Raw genomic sequence first — 18,407 nt, 5'->3', positions numbered from 1 at the left:
GGTATGCGAAGTGAAACATATAGATTAAGGGCTTAATTATTAGTCATTGTATTAAAAACAAAAATTAAAGTCAATAAAATGATAATCAACATGTAGTCTTTTACAATTTTAATTTTTCTTTGGGATGGATGGGGATGGGGCTTAAGTGTTAAAAAATTCATGATTTAATTATAGGCCTATTTCTCCAAATTGTTTTGTGTGTGAGATAAAAAATAATCATGCACTGTCTATATACTTACTAATATAGGAAATAAAGTGACACCTGATTTTAAGGGTACATACCAGAAACAAAATGTAAATTGATCTAAGAAGAAAGTGATAACTATTAAGCAAAGATATTTAAATTTGGAAAAATAAAACTTTAATTTGTATTGTTTTATTTGTGCTGTATTTATAAGTGCTATCAATATTATAATTTTAAAAAAGTATTTCATTAATCATTTATTTTCACGTCAAAATGTCGCGAATTTAAAGCTTTGAAAATTGTTGTCACGCGCAAAATCCCCCATGGGAATTTTCAAAAGTTGGCATGTATGCAAGTGGTTTTGTGTGTGTGTGTGTGTGTACAAATATCATGAAATAAACATCTCAACTCCGTTGACTTGAATTAAATGTTGCGTAAATCTAAAATATTCATTTTTCCTTGATAATCAGAAGAAAATAAAATCTCTTCACATCCCAATTTTATAAGAAATATTCAATATAAACAATTAATTATTTGTAGGCTTAGCCTAGTAAATCAGCTTAAAAAATTAGTTCTCGGACATGTACAAAATTACTTTTAGCTGAGACGTTGCCCGTGAAAAAAATACATTTTATATAAAACTAGTGCTAATTGTAACGGGAACCGTTACAGATGTTCCCCAAACGCTCCCCAACTCCCTTTTGGTGCCTTATTCCCTGTTAGCTTAATTAAATAAGACAAACGCGAAACATTTGAGACTTTAACAAAGTTTTATCAGAAGTATTCAATTTAAGCATTGCACGCATGCGCATTTGAATGCATGTGCGTAATGACCATATCATCTTGTCTACACTATTGATATATTTCAATATTCTAAATATTACAGCATTTAATCCCAAAATATGTTTAATCTAGTGTATTTGGAATTTTACTCATTTCACGTGCACGCACGTGCATGCATATGTACGATAACCATTCCCTGCTGTAGGAGTCTATAATATCTATCTATGTTCTGAATCCCATTCTGTTTGGTTGAAAATCAAGGGAGTTATAGCCATTTAAAGTTTCAGCCAATCAGATTGCAGCGCACGTGCATGCGCGTGATTTGATGAAAATTATTATATACCATATTGTAGGATATCCTAAAGCATGCCTATATTTTAAATTTCAAAGCATTTCGTCAAAAAACAAAATAGATATTGAGATTTTTGTTTCAGCCAATCAGAGCGAAGCGCACGTTCATGCACGTGCATGCATGTGCATGATGACTATACCTTCTTCTAGGAATCCGTTATGTTTGTCTATGTTCTAAATCCCATGCTGATTTGTTGAAAAACACGGGAGTTATAGCCATTTAAAGTTTGAGCCAATCAGATTGAAGCGCACGTGCATGCGCGTGATCTGATGAAAATTCTTATACACCATATTGTAGGATATCCTAAAGCATGCCTATGTTTTGAATTTCAAAGCATTTCGTCAAAAAACAAAATAGATATTGAGATTTTTGTTTCAGCCAATCAGAGCAAAGCGCACGTGCATGCGCGTGAGTTCGTGCTAATTTGACAGTATCACATTATCTACACTACTAATCTATCCTTATATAATGAGTTTCAAATCATTTCATCAAAAAATGTAAAAGTTATAGCTATATTAAGTATATCAGTCAATTCACTCATTTCACGCGCACGCACGTGCATGCGTATGCGCGCAAAATGACCTTCGTTCCGCACACCTACACTACACACCTATTAACCCTAAAAAGGTTTTAGCTCAGTTGGGTGAACAGTTTCTGAGAACACTCGCGGACAAAAAAGTACCGGAGAACAAATAAGAAAAAAAATAATAATAATAATAATAATAAGAAACAGAGTAAAAACAATATGTTCCCAAACTCCGTTTGGGGAACATAAATATATGATTATTTAACATGTAGGATAATGCACTCTAAAAAGTAATTGAACAGAAAAAGAGAAATTGTTTGTTTTTAATCGTTTTATTTGCGCTTTTATGCAAAGAATTTACAAACTTCTTTGGAAAACTTAATTGTAACTATTTAATTGTGACGCAATATTAGTCAGGTATATGACGTCACTGATACATCAATGGAAACGTGGATTCAACCTGAATAATTCTGCCAATCTTAATCTTAATCTAAATAATACGTTTGGAGGCGAAAATGAATTCTATTTTGAAAATAAAGTAGTAATTTTTTGTTAAATAATTTTATTTTGTGCATATATTCTAAATATTTCACTAGGATTTCGATCGTAAGGTGTTGAGCAGATTTACCGATGCCACGGGAGATAACTCTTACATCGCAAAATTTCATAAAAACGACTCTATATTTTGACAGAAAACTACTATCAAGAGTGTTTTGCCCACCAATTTTATTTTTGAAACTGAAAGACGAAATATTTCTAGTTTTAGTTCAGCATGAATTATAGTCCTGTTAAATAAGTATTGGAAATTACAGTTCGTTGTTTCTGACCTAAATTCAATGGTTTATATAGGGGAATTCAAGAACACGAAACAAAAGGATATTTTACTAAATAAGCAATTTTAAAACAAATCTTCGATTACATTATTCCATTTGGACTACATTGATATTGTTTTCAATAAAATTTCAAATATTCGTCACATTCGATGTGCCGCCTATTAATACAACCCTGCCTGGTTTTTCGGCGGACTACCTCTTAATATTCAAATAAATAAATATTTAGGACTCCAAAGTCCGATGGTTACGCCAAAGTCTGATGGTCTGCGCCAAACCCCGATCGTTTGACACGCCAAACCCCGATGGTGCTGAAAACAATTAACGTTTATGACGTCATAGTACTTCTGCGCAAAAAAAATAACCATAATCTTTTGGATATAGGTGCAAGACTAACACTTATCAGTCGAAAAATATGTAACAGCTATAAGCTAGATATCTTGAATGGGTGCAGGACTAACCCAAATCAGTCATGTAGTATGCGAGGACTTACCATAAAATCTCTCAGGTGAGATCAAAGAAACACACTGATGTTCAAGAACTACCTGTCATCAGTCGAATGGTGTACAAGGACTTACCCTAATAGCCCTGGTGGGCGAAAACAATTATAACAAAATAAGTAAAATTGTATGCGAGAAAAATACTAAATCAATGGATTTTGAATGCAGGACAACGTCTTGACGTCGAAATATTGTGACGTCATCAACGTTGATTGTTCCTTCACACCATCGACTTTAGCGCAACGTATCTCATAGGAAACTTTGGCAACCGTAAAGACAGCAAGCCATCGGGGTTTGGCGCAGACCATCGGGGTTTTTTGCGAGACCATCGGACTACCAACGCACTTTGGAGTCTTACATACGCACTTTGGAGTCTTACATATATACAATTTTTTGTCAAGAACATGAAGAAAATAAGCATGATGAATATATCTTTTCAGTGAATAAATTATCAAAACCTCAAAAAGATAACAAAATGTATCTATTCATACGTTTTGCAAAGAATTAATCCTTCGCTATACGTAATAAACAAACTGATGTCATTCTATTTTTACGGCCTTAAGCCTTTTAAGCAGGATTTGATAAAATATTCTATTGCAGAATAGGGATGATACGGGTTTTCTTCATTATTTTTCCCCGAACAACAGACATTTGATATTTAATTGGTCCAAATATTCGTCAATTTACCTTGCTTGAAATTGCAAAAGCATCCGAAGAAAACGTGCAGATTCATTTACTTTTGCGTGGTAGTCCAAGAATAGATGACATTTATACTTATGCTGAACAAATCGCTGCTACTAGAGGGTTATAACGCTTTACATGTAGATTTGGAAGAACTCTTTTCAGCAAGTATTCAAAAGTATCGATACAATTAGGTACAGAAAAAATCGCCCTTTTATCAAACAGAATGAAAAGTGGACTTTCCCCGTTACTGTTTAATTGGTTTATCAATGTCCATCTCTTAATAATGTACCACCACGTCATGTAAGAACTCATCCTCATTCATATTTATTGTTAAAAATAGTATGCAAATTGATAATAATCCTTAAATTTTTGTATATTCTTTATGTTTATATAAACATTTTACATAAAACTCTTGCTTTAGGAAAAATGAGGTTGGTGCTTTTCTTGTCAGAACTTAGCTTCGAATTGATTTTAAAAATATATATATTATCTTATCTAATGGTATCAGAAAAATCAAAATATACCTCCCATGAGGCAAAGATGACGACGTGTATTTTGTTTGTCATCCTTTTCGGAAATGTTGGCCCCCTTTTGTACAAGGATTTTCATTGTGCTTAACCATCCTTTTGATGAGACAATTTGTATAGCTGATAATCCTGTCTTATCCCGTTTTCTTACTGTCGATCCGTCACAAGCAAGAAGTGACACTATCTCATCTATCAGATCCACAAGTTTATCCTGATTGTCGTCGAAGTCGTTAAGTCCATGCTTCAAAAACAACAAAAGTGGCGTGTTCCCATTTCTGTCCACGTCATCCAATTTTCCACCGTGTTTTTTAAATATCAGCAGGAAATCCAGAAATTCTTTATAAGACTCGTTCTGTCTCTCTAGTTAATGAAAAATAGAGTATTATACAGCTGTAATTTCATATCTTTTTTTTACATTTTCTTTCCCTTTCTAATGTAGAGAAAATTATAGGTTAAATTTCATTATCATTAAAATTGAATTGATTGATGAATATCAAATAGTATAAAATTAATTTAGGTTTGTTAAGGGATGTACTCTTACGAATTTTTTATGGTACATGTACAAATAAACCACAATTTGGGTCTCCGTTATAATCATCGAACGAGTTATCTATCTTTTTCAACCGAAACCATTCAACATTATGTTGAGACAAATCCATTTAACATGATATTAACGTCCAACACAAGCAAAATAACCCAATACATCAACTGAGTTTTGTAAATACGAGGGGTGATCAAAAAGTTCGCGAACTATCTCTATATCTACAAAACCACAATTCAGATAAGAAAAAAAAATTGGTACACACATAGCCATACACAAGTTCTATAAATAGCATATGCTGAATAAAGTATTACTCCTTGTTTGTGACGTCACAATGTGAAAATGACGTCACTATGCAGATCACTTGTGACAAAAATTGGCTGTCTCAGTTGTACTCGTTCAACGAACGACTGTTAAAATTATTCAGTATCTTGAAAATTCTTTTGTAGAAGCGTATTATAATTTGTACACAGTTTTTAAGACAAGAGACTTCCTACAAATTCAGTAAATGATTGGATTGATCGTTTTAGTGAAGGAAGGCAGATGGTAAAAAATTATATTTGTTGTCCAATGAAAGCAAGTTTGAAAAGAGATGTGTTTTTGAATAAGCAATTTGTTATCAAAGACTTCCAATTTACAGTTTGAAAAATGGTTGAATATTTCAACAATAATATATTTATTAAATTCCTAAATATCGTTTACTCTAGATTTTAAACGTATTAGATATGATAAAAAGGAGACACCAATTCTCTAGTCATCTTAAAAAAAAGGTCTTTCCCGAGACAGAAGATTTGGGTTTCGGTGGTCGTCATGCTTATTTTTGGATAGGATATTCATACAGTGTATCCACCCATTCTGTTTCCGAGATTTGATCATGTTTGACAAATGAACAGTTTTTGTTATAAAAATAAACTTACATGGAAAGAAATATAAAAATCTTTCAGCTTTTGTGACAGAATGCTACGGAGGGGGTCACGTGACCGCATATATCATGTAATTTGCGCATGAGCACAAAGGTGGCAGATGTGCATTTAATTCGGAGAGAATAAATTTAAAATATAATCAACACTGAAACCAAGTATTGTTTCTTTTATAGAAGTTATTCAATTAGTTCGCGAACTTTTTGATCACCTCTCGTACTTTAAGGAGGCTAAAGTCCTAATAAACTCAAGATTTGGTAGGTCAGTTTATCAATGTGCATTTGCTCCTTAAATCTGCTGCGGAATTAGATTATTTTGATTTACAGGGCAACCTGCAGATCGTGAATGGCACACTATCTGTTGCTTATACTAATACTTTCTTACCTAGAGAGAAATCGACCTCGACATTTCTTTTTATTTTTACTAGTATTATGTTAGATAAATTAAGTTCTAAAGAACAGGATTTGGTAGAACAATATTTGAGACATTAGTAGGTAGTACTTGGTATAAGTACAACGAGCAGTTTCGTCTACGCAAAGCCCTTTCACCGTACACTCCATGTGGGAAAGTTAATTCTGAATACTGATTTATGTATGTTTTAGCTGGAAACACGCATACAAGCTACAGTAAGCAAGCTACTAACATGCAAAATATTCCATCAAACAAATTACTATTAGGCAAACTAACTTTGGGTTGTTGTTATGTTTACAATGGTGATAAACCCTGTCTTTTCCCCCAGATGCTGTATAACCACACATGTAGCTAGCGCGGAGGAAAAGTGCTCAAAACAATCGCTCAATTTATTCACTAGGACAGACACCTATAAAACTAGTTCCTTTTCAAAGCATTTGGAAGATTGTAAACATGCCAAATTTTTACTTCCGGGTTTCACTTTTGGTTTTAGGCTACAATATCAGGGTCAACGAAGGGCAAGAGAATTTCAGTAATTTGTGTGAAAATATGTGCATAGCTGAAAATAAAATAAGTAAAGAGGTAGCGCTGCAATGAGTAGGAGGAATGTTTCCAAACTCTCCTTTTGTTTGTATGTAAGTTTCCCCATTAGGTTTAGTCCCCAAAAAGGATGGTAATATTCAATTCCTTCCTCACCTACCATATCCAGAAGATAGTTCTATTAATGATTTTATAGATTTTAAGGCCTGTTCTGTTAACTATGCAAGCGTTGAATCATGTATTACAGATTCTTTAGGAATTGGTACTTCATTGCCAGATCCGACATAAAATCCGCTTTTCGCTTTACTCTCATATATTTACAGTTCCAATGTCTTTGTCCGAAATAAGATTTACAAATAGGTAATGTACTTTATTTCTCAATCAATGTACTGGTTCATTGACAGGCGTTTATACAAATTATCACGCAAGCCAATCGATTGATCACATTATGAAATAAAATAAAGATAAACAGTTATTCCTTAAATCAACCGCAGATTTTGACCTCTCGGGTTTGAAATTTCAAGGTCAATATTATTTTGACAAAATGTAAACCTTTGGGTTTTCTATAAGATGTTATGCGAAAAATTTGCATCATTCCTACATAAGCTTACAAAACAATATTCAGGAAATGCACACCTTATTATGTTCCCCAAACGAAGTTGGGGAACATATTGTTTTTACTCTGTTTCTTATTATTATTATTAAGGTCTTCCGACTTCCTTCGGAAGACCTTATTGTTTTCCTTCTGTTTTTTATTATTATTATTATTCCACTTTTCATAGTACACGTCATATCTCAGCTGTGCGTGGACGAATTTAAGCGATTTTTTCTGGGAAGATGCATCTTGTCAATATCTCCAGGGGTGTCCCTCACTTTTTTGAAATTTTTCTCCGTTCGCGATTTTTGGGGAAATTTGTATTTTTTAAATGGAATTTTGTCGCAAAAAATTCTCGAGAACGGCAAAAGATATGAAACTGAAACTTGCTGAGGTGATAGAACATCGATTGTAGATGTGTTGATCGACCTTCATTTTTCGTCGTTTTGACTTCCGGCTGCAAACGGAAGTGCATTAAAAAAGTCCAATTTTTCAACTTTTTTGTTTTTCAACATTTTTCATTAGTATTTACAGGGTTTATAATGTGTCTTATGAGAATTCTAAATATGTATTTAGTATCTTGATGCGTGCATCTATTGAAAAGACATGACCAAACCAAACTTTGTCCCACTGTCGGGGGGTTCGAATCCCGCTGTGGGCGTTGATATTTTTTTTTTTGTTTCTATCTTTTTTTCAGTTGCAAAAAACTGTTCTCTCTATTTTAACATATATGGAAGATTTTGCCGATTTTTAAAAGCTTTTTTTGAAATATTTTGAGAAATACCTGTAATAATCATGAGATATGTTAAGAGGCTGCTGTAAATGAACGTAAACGAGAAAAATACATTCTGAAATTTTATGGGATGACGCAGCATAGAATTCTAAGGAAAATCGGTCGGAAGACCTGCTTGTTGCACCAGCAACAAGAACGCATCTAGTTATTATTATTTTTCTTCTTCTTCCTGGGTACTTTTTTGTCCGGGAATGATCTCGTAAACTATACATCCGACTAAGGTGAAATGTTTTTAGGGTCAGTAGACATGTTATGTAGATTTGCGGAACGAAGGTCATTTTGCGCGCACGTGCTTGCAAGAGCGTGCACGTGCAACATGTGAAATGACCGATTTAATTTATATAGGCGTAACTTTTTTAATATTTGATGAAATGCTTTGAAACTTATAATATAAGGATATATTAGAAGCATAGACAATATGACATGGTCAAAATAGCAAGATCTCACGCGCATGCACGTGCACTTTATTCTGATTGGCTGAAACTAAAGTCTCAATATCTTTCTTGTCTTTTGACGAAATCCTTTGAAATTTTGAAAATAGCCATGCATAAGTATATCCTACAACATGATATATAGCAATTATCATGAAAACACGTGCATGCACGTGCGCTGCAATCTGATTGGCTTAAACTTTAAATAGCTATATCTATAACTCCCTTGATTTTCAACCAAACAGGATGGGATTTGGAACATAGATAGATATACTGGACTGCTACAAGAAAATATGGTCACCATGCACATGCATACACGTGCATGTACGTGCGCTGCAATCTGATTGGCTGAAACTTTAACAGCTATAACTCCCTTGGTTTTCAACCAAACGGGGTGAGATTTAGAACATAGATAGATGTAACGGACATCTACAAGAAGATATGTTCACCATGCTCATGTATGCACGTGCGTGCATGTGAAATGAGCAAAATCAAAAAAAACACTTGAATGAATCTTTTTAATACTTTTGGATTAAATACTTTAATATTTAGTATATTTAGATATATAGATTGTGTAGACAAGATGATATGGTCATTACGCACATGCATTCACATGCGCACGCGTACAATGCTAAAATTTGAATGAACTTTGTACACTTCTGGGTAAACGTTGTTAAAGTCTCAAATGCATCGAGTTTGTCTTATTTAATGAAGCTTACAGGGAATATGGCACCAAAAGGGAGCTGGGGAGCGTTTGGGGAACATCTGTAACGGTCCCCGTTACAATTAGCACTAGTTGACTATTTAGATGATTACTAATACATTGGAGCACTTTAGAACACTTTGTTTATATTTATTTTTCCTAAGCATTAGATTTTACACGTAAAAAATGACCATGTCGTTACTTAGAGATAAGATCATTAGATTACAAGAAAACATCCAAACAGTGTTGCAGGTCAAAAAGGTCACACCTAAACCTACACTTTGAGGGCTGCTAAACACTTGGGCTCAGTGGGAATTCTTTGAGATATGACTTTCCTAGAGCTGTTCCCTGTGCTACTGGCCCTTGCACTTTATAACAAATACCTACAAAAGACCAAGCTTCTTTTTTACATTGACAACATGTCGTGGTACACTTTATTCACAACTCCACTAGCAAATCCGATAAAGTCATGAACATTATCCGGAAACTTTTAATCATTACACTGCAATACAACATACAAAAAAAGCAAATTCAAAGAATTGTGGTCCCCCGCTTTCGGTGTCTTTTTGGGTGAGATGTCAAATATGAACGCCCTAGTATATGTCATTTAGAAATTATCACCAAAGTTTATTTAAAAAAAAATAAGGTTAATCGTGAAGGCCTAGGTAAAGGAGTCAGAAATCATAGCTTGCTCGGAAATATCTTGTCATAGGTAATGCACATGTCAAATATGAAAGCCCTATGCCTTCTCAATCAAAAGTTAAAAAAAAACAAAAGGCGTTTGTGAAACACTGATGACCCCGTGTGGCAACAAAGCGAAGATTTAACTGTTCTTAGATGCAAATTAAATATACTTGAACCCAAATTTTTAAAAAAGTAGGTCAAACAACAAGGTAAAGGTAAAAGGATCAAAGTTCTTGGTATCCAATGAAAGATCTTCTCGCAAGAATTACATATTTGAAGTATGAAAGCCATAGCCCTAACCCTTCAAAAGTTATGGCCTAGGTTAAAGTTTTAAAAAGTGGGTCAACCTCCAAGATCAAGGTCAGAAGGTCAAAGTTCTTGTTATCCAAAGAAAGGACTTCTCACAAGAATTACATATGTGAAGTATGAAAGCCCTAGCCCTTACCGTTTTAAAGTTATGACCAAGGTTAAAGTTTTTTCAGAAGTACGGAAATCTCCAAGGTCAAGGTCAAAAGGTCAAAGTTGTTGATATCCAACGAAAGGTCTTGCCACAACAAATACAAATGTGAAATATAAAAGCCCTAGTATCTACAGTTTAAAAGTTATGGCCAAAGTAAAAATTAAGAATTTTTGTGTAAAAGTGGGTCAAACTCAAAGGTCAAGCTCAAAAGGTCAAATTTGGTGATACCCAAAGAAAAGTCTTGTCACAAGGAGTACACGTGTGAAAAATGAAAGTCATAGCTCCACTAAATCAAAAGTTATGGGCAAGGTTAAAGTTTTTGTGACGGGCGGACAGATAAACTGACTGACAGACAGACGAATGAGATTTAATGCCCCCGCGCTTTCCCGAAAGCGGGGGACAATTAAAGCCTCCTTAACCATACTAAAGCAAACTTAACTGCTGAGTGCTGATGCAATATCTCGTTCACAGTCGCTTCCGACACTTTGCACCAGAAGCAGAATTCTTCACAATACAAGTTCCAAACCATGTATAGGACATTTAGATGAGGCATCAAGGCTTTTATGTTTAGTATTTTTTTAAAAATATATTTTTCTTTGAATCATCCAAGCATTTACATCAATTGATATTTTTCAAAAAAAATGGTAATGCCTGCTGATTTTTTGTCTATGAACATCTGATGACACTATAATCTTAAATTAAGAATATCTGAAAAAATTATCAGAAGGTAGGGTACGTTGCATATGTCCTATTTAGATACAGTAACTAAATGAGAAATGTTTATTGAAAAAGAGAAGTACAGCTTATTAATGTCACAAGATTTAAATTATAGTACAAGATGACAGCGAATCCAAGCACGTAGATGTAGACGAGTCTCTAACTGTGAATTATTATCCCCTCGCGCAACTAGTTGCAGAGGGGATATAGCATCGCGAATGTGCGTATGTATGTGTGTGTGTTAGTGTGTTAGTGTGTTCGTTACCTTGTGGGCAAGATTGACAGAGAACCATTGCATTAACCTTTCTCAGCGTTTACATACTTGTGTGGCAGTATAAAAGGACGAAGCCTATTAATTTTCAAGTCCGTTGATGAAGTATTACTTCAGATATCGCGTTTTTACTGCCTCGAAACACTGACATTTCATGTACGAGTTGACAATAATCTTTTGTGGGCAAGATTGACAGAGAACCTTTGCATTAACCACTCTCAGCGTTTACATACTTGTGTGGCAGTATAAAAGGAAGAAGCCTATTAATTTTTAAGTTCATTGATGAAATATTTCTTTAGATATCGCATTTACACTGTCTCGAAACCCTGACATTTTATGTACGAGTTGACAATAATCATTTCCGCTAGGGAACCAGTTTAAAAACCGCGTCGAGTCTGTGGGAACCAGATTAATAGAATTTGATGAACGTCGCGGTTTCATTACCAAACTCCACCAGGTGTCTTGGAATTTGGGATGCACGTTAAATTGAAAGTGTGTGTGTGTGGGGACTATATGCGGTATATTGCATATATTTGCCCCCACAAAAGTCAAATTTTGAAAACTTCCTGAAATGTGCTGAATTCAATAAATTGTATGAGAAAAATATAAATTAACAGAAAATATTATAGTTTCAAAGCAGTGTATTCACAATTTTTGTTTTTATGACGTCACAAACTAGTCCGATTTTATATCCTTTTTCAGAAAGAGGACAAAATGGACAAAATTTCAACAATTTTAGCTTTAAAATTTATAGAGCGCAAGTTTGTTCAGGAACAATATTGACATATTTCATTGATAGTATCATTCTACACATTATATCAAAATATTGATCCTGAACACACATGCACTCGGTGACTTTTACTCAAAATATCGACGAAATATGTACATTTTTCTGTAAAATTCATAAAAAACTGAAATTTACGTCATGTTTGTGACGTCATTACGTACATATGGCGTCATAACTTATGAAAATATTCAGTGCTTTGAAGTCAGCATATACTCCCCTGTTTAAGAACTTAATTATATACATCTCCATCAAAGTATGATTTGGGGGGCAAATATTGGTTATTACCGAATAAAGTTCTTTGTAAAAAAAAGTGGGAGGCTAAGCCCCCCCCCCCCCCCCCCACCCCACCCCACCCCGATTCCGACGTCTATGCCACAAGTTCAAATAAACTCTCGATGTACATTGTTATTTTTCATTACGAAAAAAATGCGTATTGCCTGGAACTGTGAAATATACTAATTAGGTTGGTAAATAATTAAAATCACTGAGACTTGTACATGTAGCACGCGTGATATGTTTCTACTAGGTATAAGGGAAACTGCCCAATTACGTATGCATATTATGACCCCCACCCCCTCCCAACTTAAATGCTATGCAATTTGATTTTTGTTAAAAATAGACACCCCCACCCCCTATAATTTTGTTAAAGAAATAAATAGAGCTGAAAAACAATTTAATACCTTTTATTAAACTTTACTACCCCAAATTAGGTATCAATGTTATGCCCCCCCCCCCCCCCAGCCAACCAAGAAGCGTTGTACTTTGCATTTTGTAAAAAGAAAAAAATTGGATCAACAACAACAACACTCCACTTATTATTTTTTCAAAAGTAAGGGAGTTGATCCTAATCTTGCGGGTTTGAATCCCACTGTGGGACGTGGAGACTGGTCCTTCGAATGAGACCGTGTAAACCAAGGGCCAATGTCCCAATAGATGCTGGTACAAAAGGATCCCTCACTGCTCAATGACCGTCAGTGCATAGTATGAGAAAAAATGGGCAGCTCTTCACGGGCAAGCCTTCATATGAGCAAAATATTTATGAGAGGGACATTAAAGAAGATACGTTGTACTATCAATCTTTGACATGTTTAACGTCCCTCTAGAGAATTTATCTCTCATGAGGTATTACCATTACCAGAGATGTTCCTGCCGCGAGGGGATGCTCCGCTTAGCGGTGCCCTTGTTTACTTTGAAGTGCACAATAGTCAGGTAGTAAGGTCAAATTAAAAGTAGCCAAGTCTATAACTGATAAATATTCAAATTTATAGAATCCTCTTAAGTAATCAAACTTCAACAAAAATTATGGCACAAATGAATTAATGAAAGACAACAATCTCTTTTTCTCTCTTTCTTTTTTTTTAAAAAGCAAACAAATGAACTTTTAAATAGCACACATTCACGTCTTATTAACCTGTTAGAGCCGTTTTATTTTAATTTAGATTACTCTTTAAAGTAGCTTTGGCAATTCAAATAAAAGAAGAGAAAAAATTGGCTGAATATATTTGCTAACAACATGAAAAATGATCTGATTCTGTAATTTACCTTCATCATGGAACTTGCGTGACCAGCATAGATGTAAAATTCCACTTTGATACTCTTTGACTGACAAATCTGCACCTTTGTCAACCAAAATGGTCATAAAATTAAAATGTTTTCTGTGAGATGCTAATACAAGCAAGAAATTTAAACGAGACTTTCCGCAAATTTCTCCTGCAAGTAACGCCTCTTTCATAAAAACTGATAACCATTTGAAATCGGTGCGCCTATTGCAAAGGTATCCTTCGTATTCCTCCATTGCTCTTTGAAAAACTGTCATCCCAGATGCATCTTTAATGTTCAAATCGGGATTCTTCTTCATTAATAGCGAAAGAATATGATATCTAACATTTTTATCTACAAAAGAAAATAATCATAATGAAAAATTAGATTCTTTAGAGACCTTTTTGTATTGAGTAAATTTATTATGAACCTATTTTCACAAATGATTGTTGATATAAGGAATGATATGATAAAACTGCTAATTTCTGTTATTTTAGAATCATTTAAAACATTGCTGTGACGTGATGCCTTTGGTCTTGTAGTCTAAAAATTTACCTGTAGCCGTCCGATAATAATAATTACCAGTCCGATAATATATTATCGGACGGCAATGATTACAAAATCGGACGGTATTTAAAAAACAAAAAGAACAGTGAAAAAAGGCTAAATATGTCCAAAAACCAATAAAATGTTTGATAAAAATTCAAGGAAAGCAAACGCAAGGAAATTAAGTTGCTACAAAATAGCAAATCCATGAAAAAAATCGAGTTAATTTAAACCTTCCTCAAAATTAATACTTTCCACTTTTAAAAGGTTTCCCTTACCAAAATAATCACCTTCTGGCATCTTCTGGCATTATTGCCGCAATATTGCAGCAACATTCTGGCAATACATTGCAGCAATATTGCGGTAATATCGTTTTTCGTATGTAAATTAGATTTGCGGCAATACTGCCAGAAAAAGTGTTGCGGCAATACTGTAGCAACATTCTGGCAGTATATTGCAGCACTATTGCGGCAATATCGTTTTTCGTATATAAATTAGATTTGCGGCAATATTGCCAGAAAGGTGTTGCGGCAATGTTGCTGCAAAGCAATTGCAGTTCTAGTACATGTATTATTTCAGGTTTTGCTGCAGCAATATTGGGGCAACACTGCAGTACTATATACCTATATAAATTGGTATTTAATAGAAATAATGATCTATCAATCTAACAATTAACAAACTGTGCTGAGGAACATAAAAATCAATAGCATAATAAGCTAGAGAGTCAGTAAGAAATAGCTACTTAAGCTTAATATGCTATTCTATGAAAATATAAAAAAAAATTGTTAAAAAAAGATGTTTTTGAAACATTATGCCCCAAGCGACAACAAAGTTTGAAAAACCATTTTTAGCATATAGGTCAAAGTCACAAGGTCATTGATCTTGGTGTCATTTGAAAGAACTTAATTAGTGGAATATATATATATATATATATATATATATATATATATATATATATATATATATATATATATATATATATATATATATATATATATATATATTTTTATGCGCCGGAATTTTTTTCGGGGCGCATATTGTTTTTGTCCTGTCTGTCTGTTTGTCTGTCTGTTGTCAACTTTAACCTTTGCCAAAACTTTTGAGAGATAGAGACTTCATATTTGATATGCGCACTTCACTAATTAAACACTTTCAAATAACACCAAGGTCAATGACCTTGTGACCTTGACTGTGACCTTTATGCTAGAAATATCTTTTTCGAACTTTGGCCATAACTTTAGAACCGTGAAAGATAGAGACTTCATATTTGGTATGCATTCTCCACTAATAAAACACTTTCAACGGACACCAAGGTCAATGACCTTATGACCTTGACTGTGACTATATGCTAAAAAGAGCTTCTTTCAAATTTTCGCCATAACTTTTGAACCGTGAGAGATAGAGACTTCATATTTGGTATGCATACTTCACTAATTAAGCACTTTCAACTTACACCAAGGACAACGTGTGACCTTGACTGAGACCCATTTGCTAAAAATTGCTTTTTAGAACTTTGTTGCCGCCGAGCGCATAGATGAGTGTTTCACAAACACATCTTGTTCAAATTTAAAAAAAAAAAACATTTTCACAGTACACTCAAAAAAGCCCCGGCCTTACATCAAAATCCCCAACCCAGTGGCTTTGAATTTCATATTTTAGAAGGCTCACCTGCTCATAATAACCTTGCAATAAGTTTACACTTTCATAAGAATCCTAACCAAAAATGATTATGAATAACCCTAAAAATCTAAAATCAAATTTGCTGTATTTAAACAAAAATGAAATGTATTAGATATTAAGAAAATTGAATTTTAATAATACCCTCCGAGTGAAGTACTGTATGCAGTGCTGTCCGTCCATGATTGTCTATGATATTAACATCTGCTCCCCTTTCTAGCAGCCTCTCTACAACCACATCTTCATTTTGTTCACAAAAGTAGAGAAGAGGTGTTGTCCTTAGGCGATTTATTACATTTACGTTAAGCTCCTTGGGTGAACTTAACATCTGTAATGTCACAGCTGCGATGAGAGATCTGTTTCTTAAAAACGTAACACCATTTTGTCGCTCCCAAAATTTGGAAAAGAGACTATTGCATATAAATGTTGTTCCTTGCTCCTGAAGCAGCACGTTAAGAAAGGAAAGATCATCTAAAGAATAATTTTTCACTTAGTTTTGTACTGATAATTTCAAATGAAAATTCGAAACAAAGCATATTATGATTTCAAACAACAGATAATATATTATATATTACCCAACATGACACATTTCTCTAATATATTTTCTTCTTTAGAAAACGGATCAGCTCCTGCTACTAGTAACTTTCGGAAGTCCTCTGCATTTGTTCTAAGAGAAAGACATAATGAAGTGTTGCCATTTCCATCCTTTGAATTTGAATTCATATTGACTGGCAAAAGAATAGTACAGTCCTTAGGCTTCGGTTCAATGTTGAATCTGTACACAGAATATGCTTTAAATTCCTTTTAATGCAAATGTTGATTTCAAAATAAATGTTATTTCAACTTACCTACCTAAATAAGAAAGAGGACTTCTTCAATTTAATTTATTAAAAAGTGTATTAAAATATCTTTAAACTAATAATATCTTAATTTTGATTCCCATTTCAAGCTCTCTCTTTTTGTGTAAAAGTGGGTCAAACTCCAAAGTCAATGTCAAAATGTTAAATTCGGTGGTACCCAAAGGAAGGTCTTGTCACAAGAAATACATATGTGAAATATGAAAGTCATAGCTACACTAAATCAAAAGTTATGGGCAAGATTAGAGTTTTTGCGGACAAACAGACAAACAGAAAGACAAAGAGACAGACACGACAAAAACTATATAGCCCCGAAACTTCGTTTACAGGGGCATAACAAAGTCTGAATAATGCCTTCATTTCTTTGTAATATGAATAAAAACGTAAAATATGAATATAAGAAATAAAAAATATCATTTTTCGAGTTTCATTGGGATATCACATGAAATCGGTACATGATCAAATCTATAGAATTTGATCACGTGACCAACTTCATGTCATACCCCAATGAAACTCTAAAAATGATATCTTATTTCTAAAATGACAAACGTTTTATCCCATAGCACTAGTTTTTTTTCCAAAGAACTTCTTTAAAAAAGTTTTTTTAAAGTAGGTCATAGTCCAAGGTTTACAAGTACATTAATAGTAAAAATCTTTATAGCTCTGATATTATCTCACCTCGTTTTTCTTTTTTAATTTGGTTCGATGGAATATGCAATCGACAGGATAAAAACAAAAAAGAGCACTTGAATCAAGTTTTGAAGGAATTTTTTTTTATGATGATGGTTTATTAATGATTATGTGGAGATAACGAACAATATTTGAGCTCAAAAATCCATTCGAACAATACAAATCAGGAGCAGAGCAAACACGGACTTCTAAAACATTAGATGTGGGATCAGGTGTCACGGAGGAGTGAGCATCCCCCGTCTTTGGGTACCACAAAATTTGACCATTTGACCTTGACCTTGGAGTTTGACCGACTTTTACACAAAAATTTTCCTTTTGCCATATCTTTTGAACAATAGATACCCGGACATTTATACTTCAAATATGTATTTTTTGTTGAAAGACCTTTCATTGGATACCAAAAACTTTGACCTTTTGACCTTGATCTTGGAGATTTCAGTACTTGTGAAAAACTTTAAGCTTGGCCACATCTTTTGAACGGTAATAAAAAGGCTTTTATACTTTACATATGTAATCTTTGTGAAAAAAACTTTATTGGATACCAAGAACTTTGACCCTTTGATTTTGACCCTGGAGTTTGACATACTTTTAAAAAGCAAACCTTTTAAAGGGTTATGGCTAGTGCTTTCATACTTTACATATTTAATCCTTGTGACAAGACCTTTCATTGGCTAGCAAGACTTTTAACCCTGTGACCTTGACCTTAGAGTTTGACCTACTTTTAAAAATGTTTAACCTTGGCCATAACTTTTGAACGGTTAGGGCTAGCGCTTTCATACTGTACATATGTCTTCTATGTGGCAAGACTTTTCATTGGATACCAATTACCATGACCTTTTGACAATGACCTTGGAGATTT

At 33.9% G+C, this 18,407-nt stretch overlaps 1 protein-coding gene across 1 annotated transcript; it reads right to left on the bottom strand.

The window, feature by feature from the left end:
• Positions 1 to 4,372: 4,372 nt before the first annotated feature.
• LOC134240246 (ankyrin repeat domain-containing protein 50-like) lies at positions 4,373 to 16,724 on the bottom strand. The gene is made up of 4 exons (XM_062722337.1): positions 16,577 to 16,724; positions 16,146 to 16,472; positions 13,782 to 14,132; positions 4,373 to 4,746 (listed from the first exon to the last, which is right to left on the bottom strand). The coding sequence occupies exons 1-4, from the start codon at positions 16,722 to 16,724 to the stop codon at positions 4,373 to 4,375; spliced, it is 1,200 nt and encodes a 399-aa protein (XP_062578321.1).
• Between the last annotated feature and the right edge of the window lie 1,683 nt (positions 16,725 to 18,407).

Source organism: Saccostrea cucullata, unplaced genomic scaffold (assembly GCF_032062105.1).
Source record: "Saccostrea cucullata isolate Sc308-1 unplaced genomic scaffold, CSIRO_AGI_Scuc_v1 ctg43, whole genome shotgun sequence".
Taxonomy (NCBI): Eukaryota; Metazoa; Mollusca; class Bivalvia; order Ostreida; family Ostreidae; genus Saccostrea; species Saccostrea cuccullata.
Note: the sequence above shows the minus strand (reverse complement) of the source record. Positions and strands in the feature narration are given on the sequence as shown.

What these genes read in the sequence shown, in the direction of transcription:
- LOC134240246 (XM_062722337.1), bottom strand. Translation starts at nt 16,724, where the DNA reads ATGAATTCAAATTCAAAGGATGGAAATGGCAACACTTCATTATGTCTT. An exon ending in AGAGAAATGTGTCATGTTGG is followed by an intron (nt 16,473 to 16,576) that starts GTAATATATAAT and finishes ATTATTCTTTAG; the next exon opens with ATGATCTTTCCTTTCTTAAC. An exon ending in ACGCAAGTTCCATGATGAAG is followed by an intron (nt 4,747 to 13,781) that starts GTAAATTACAGA and finishes TTCATTAACTAG; the next exon opens with AGAGACAGAACGAGTCTTAT.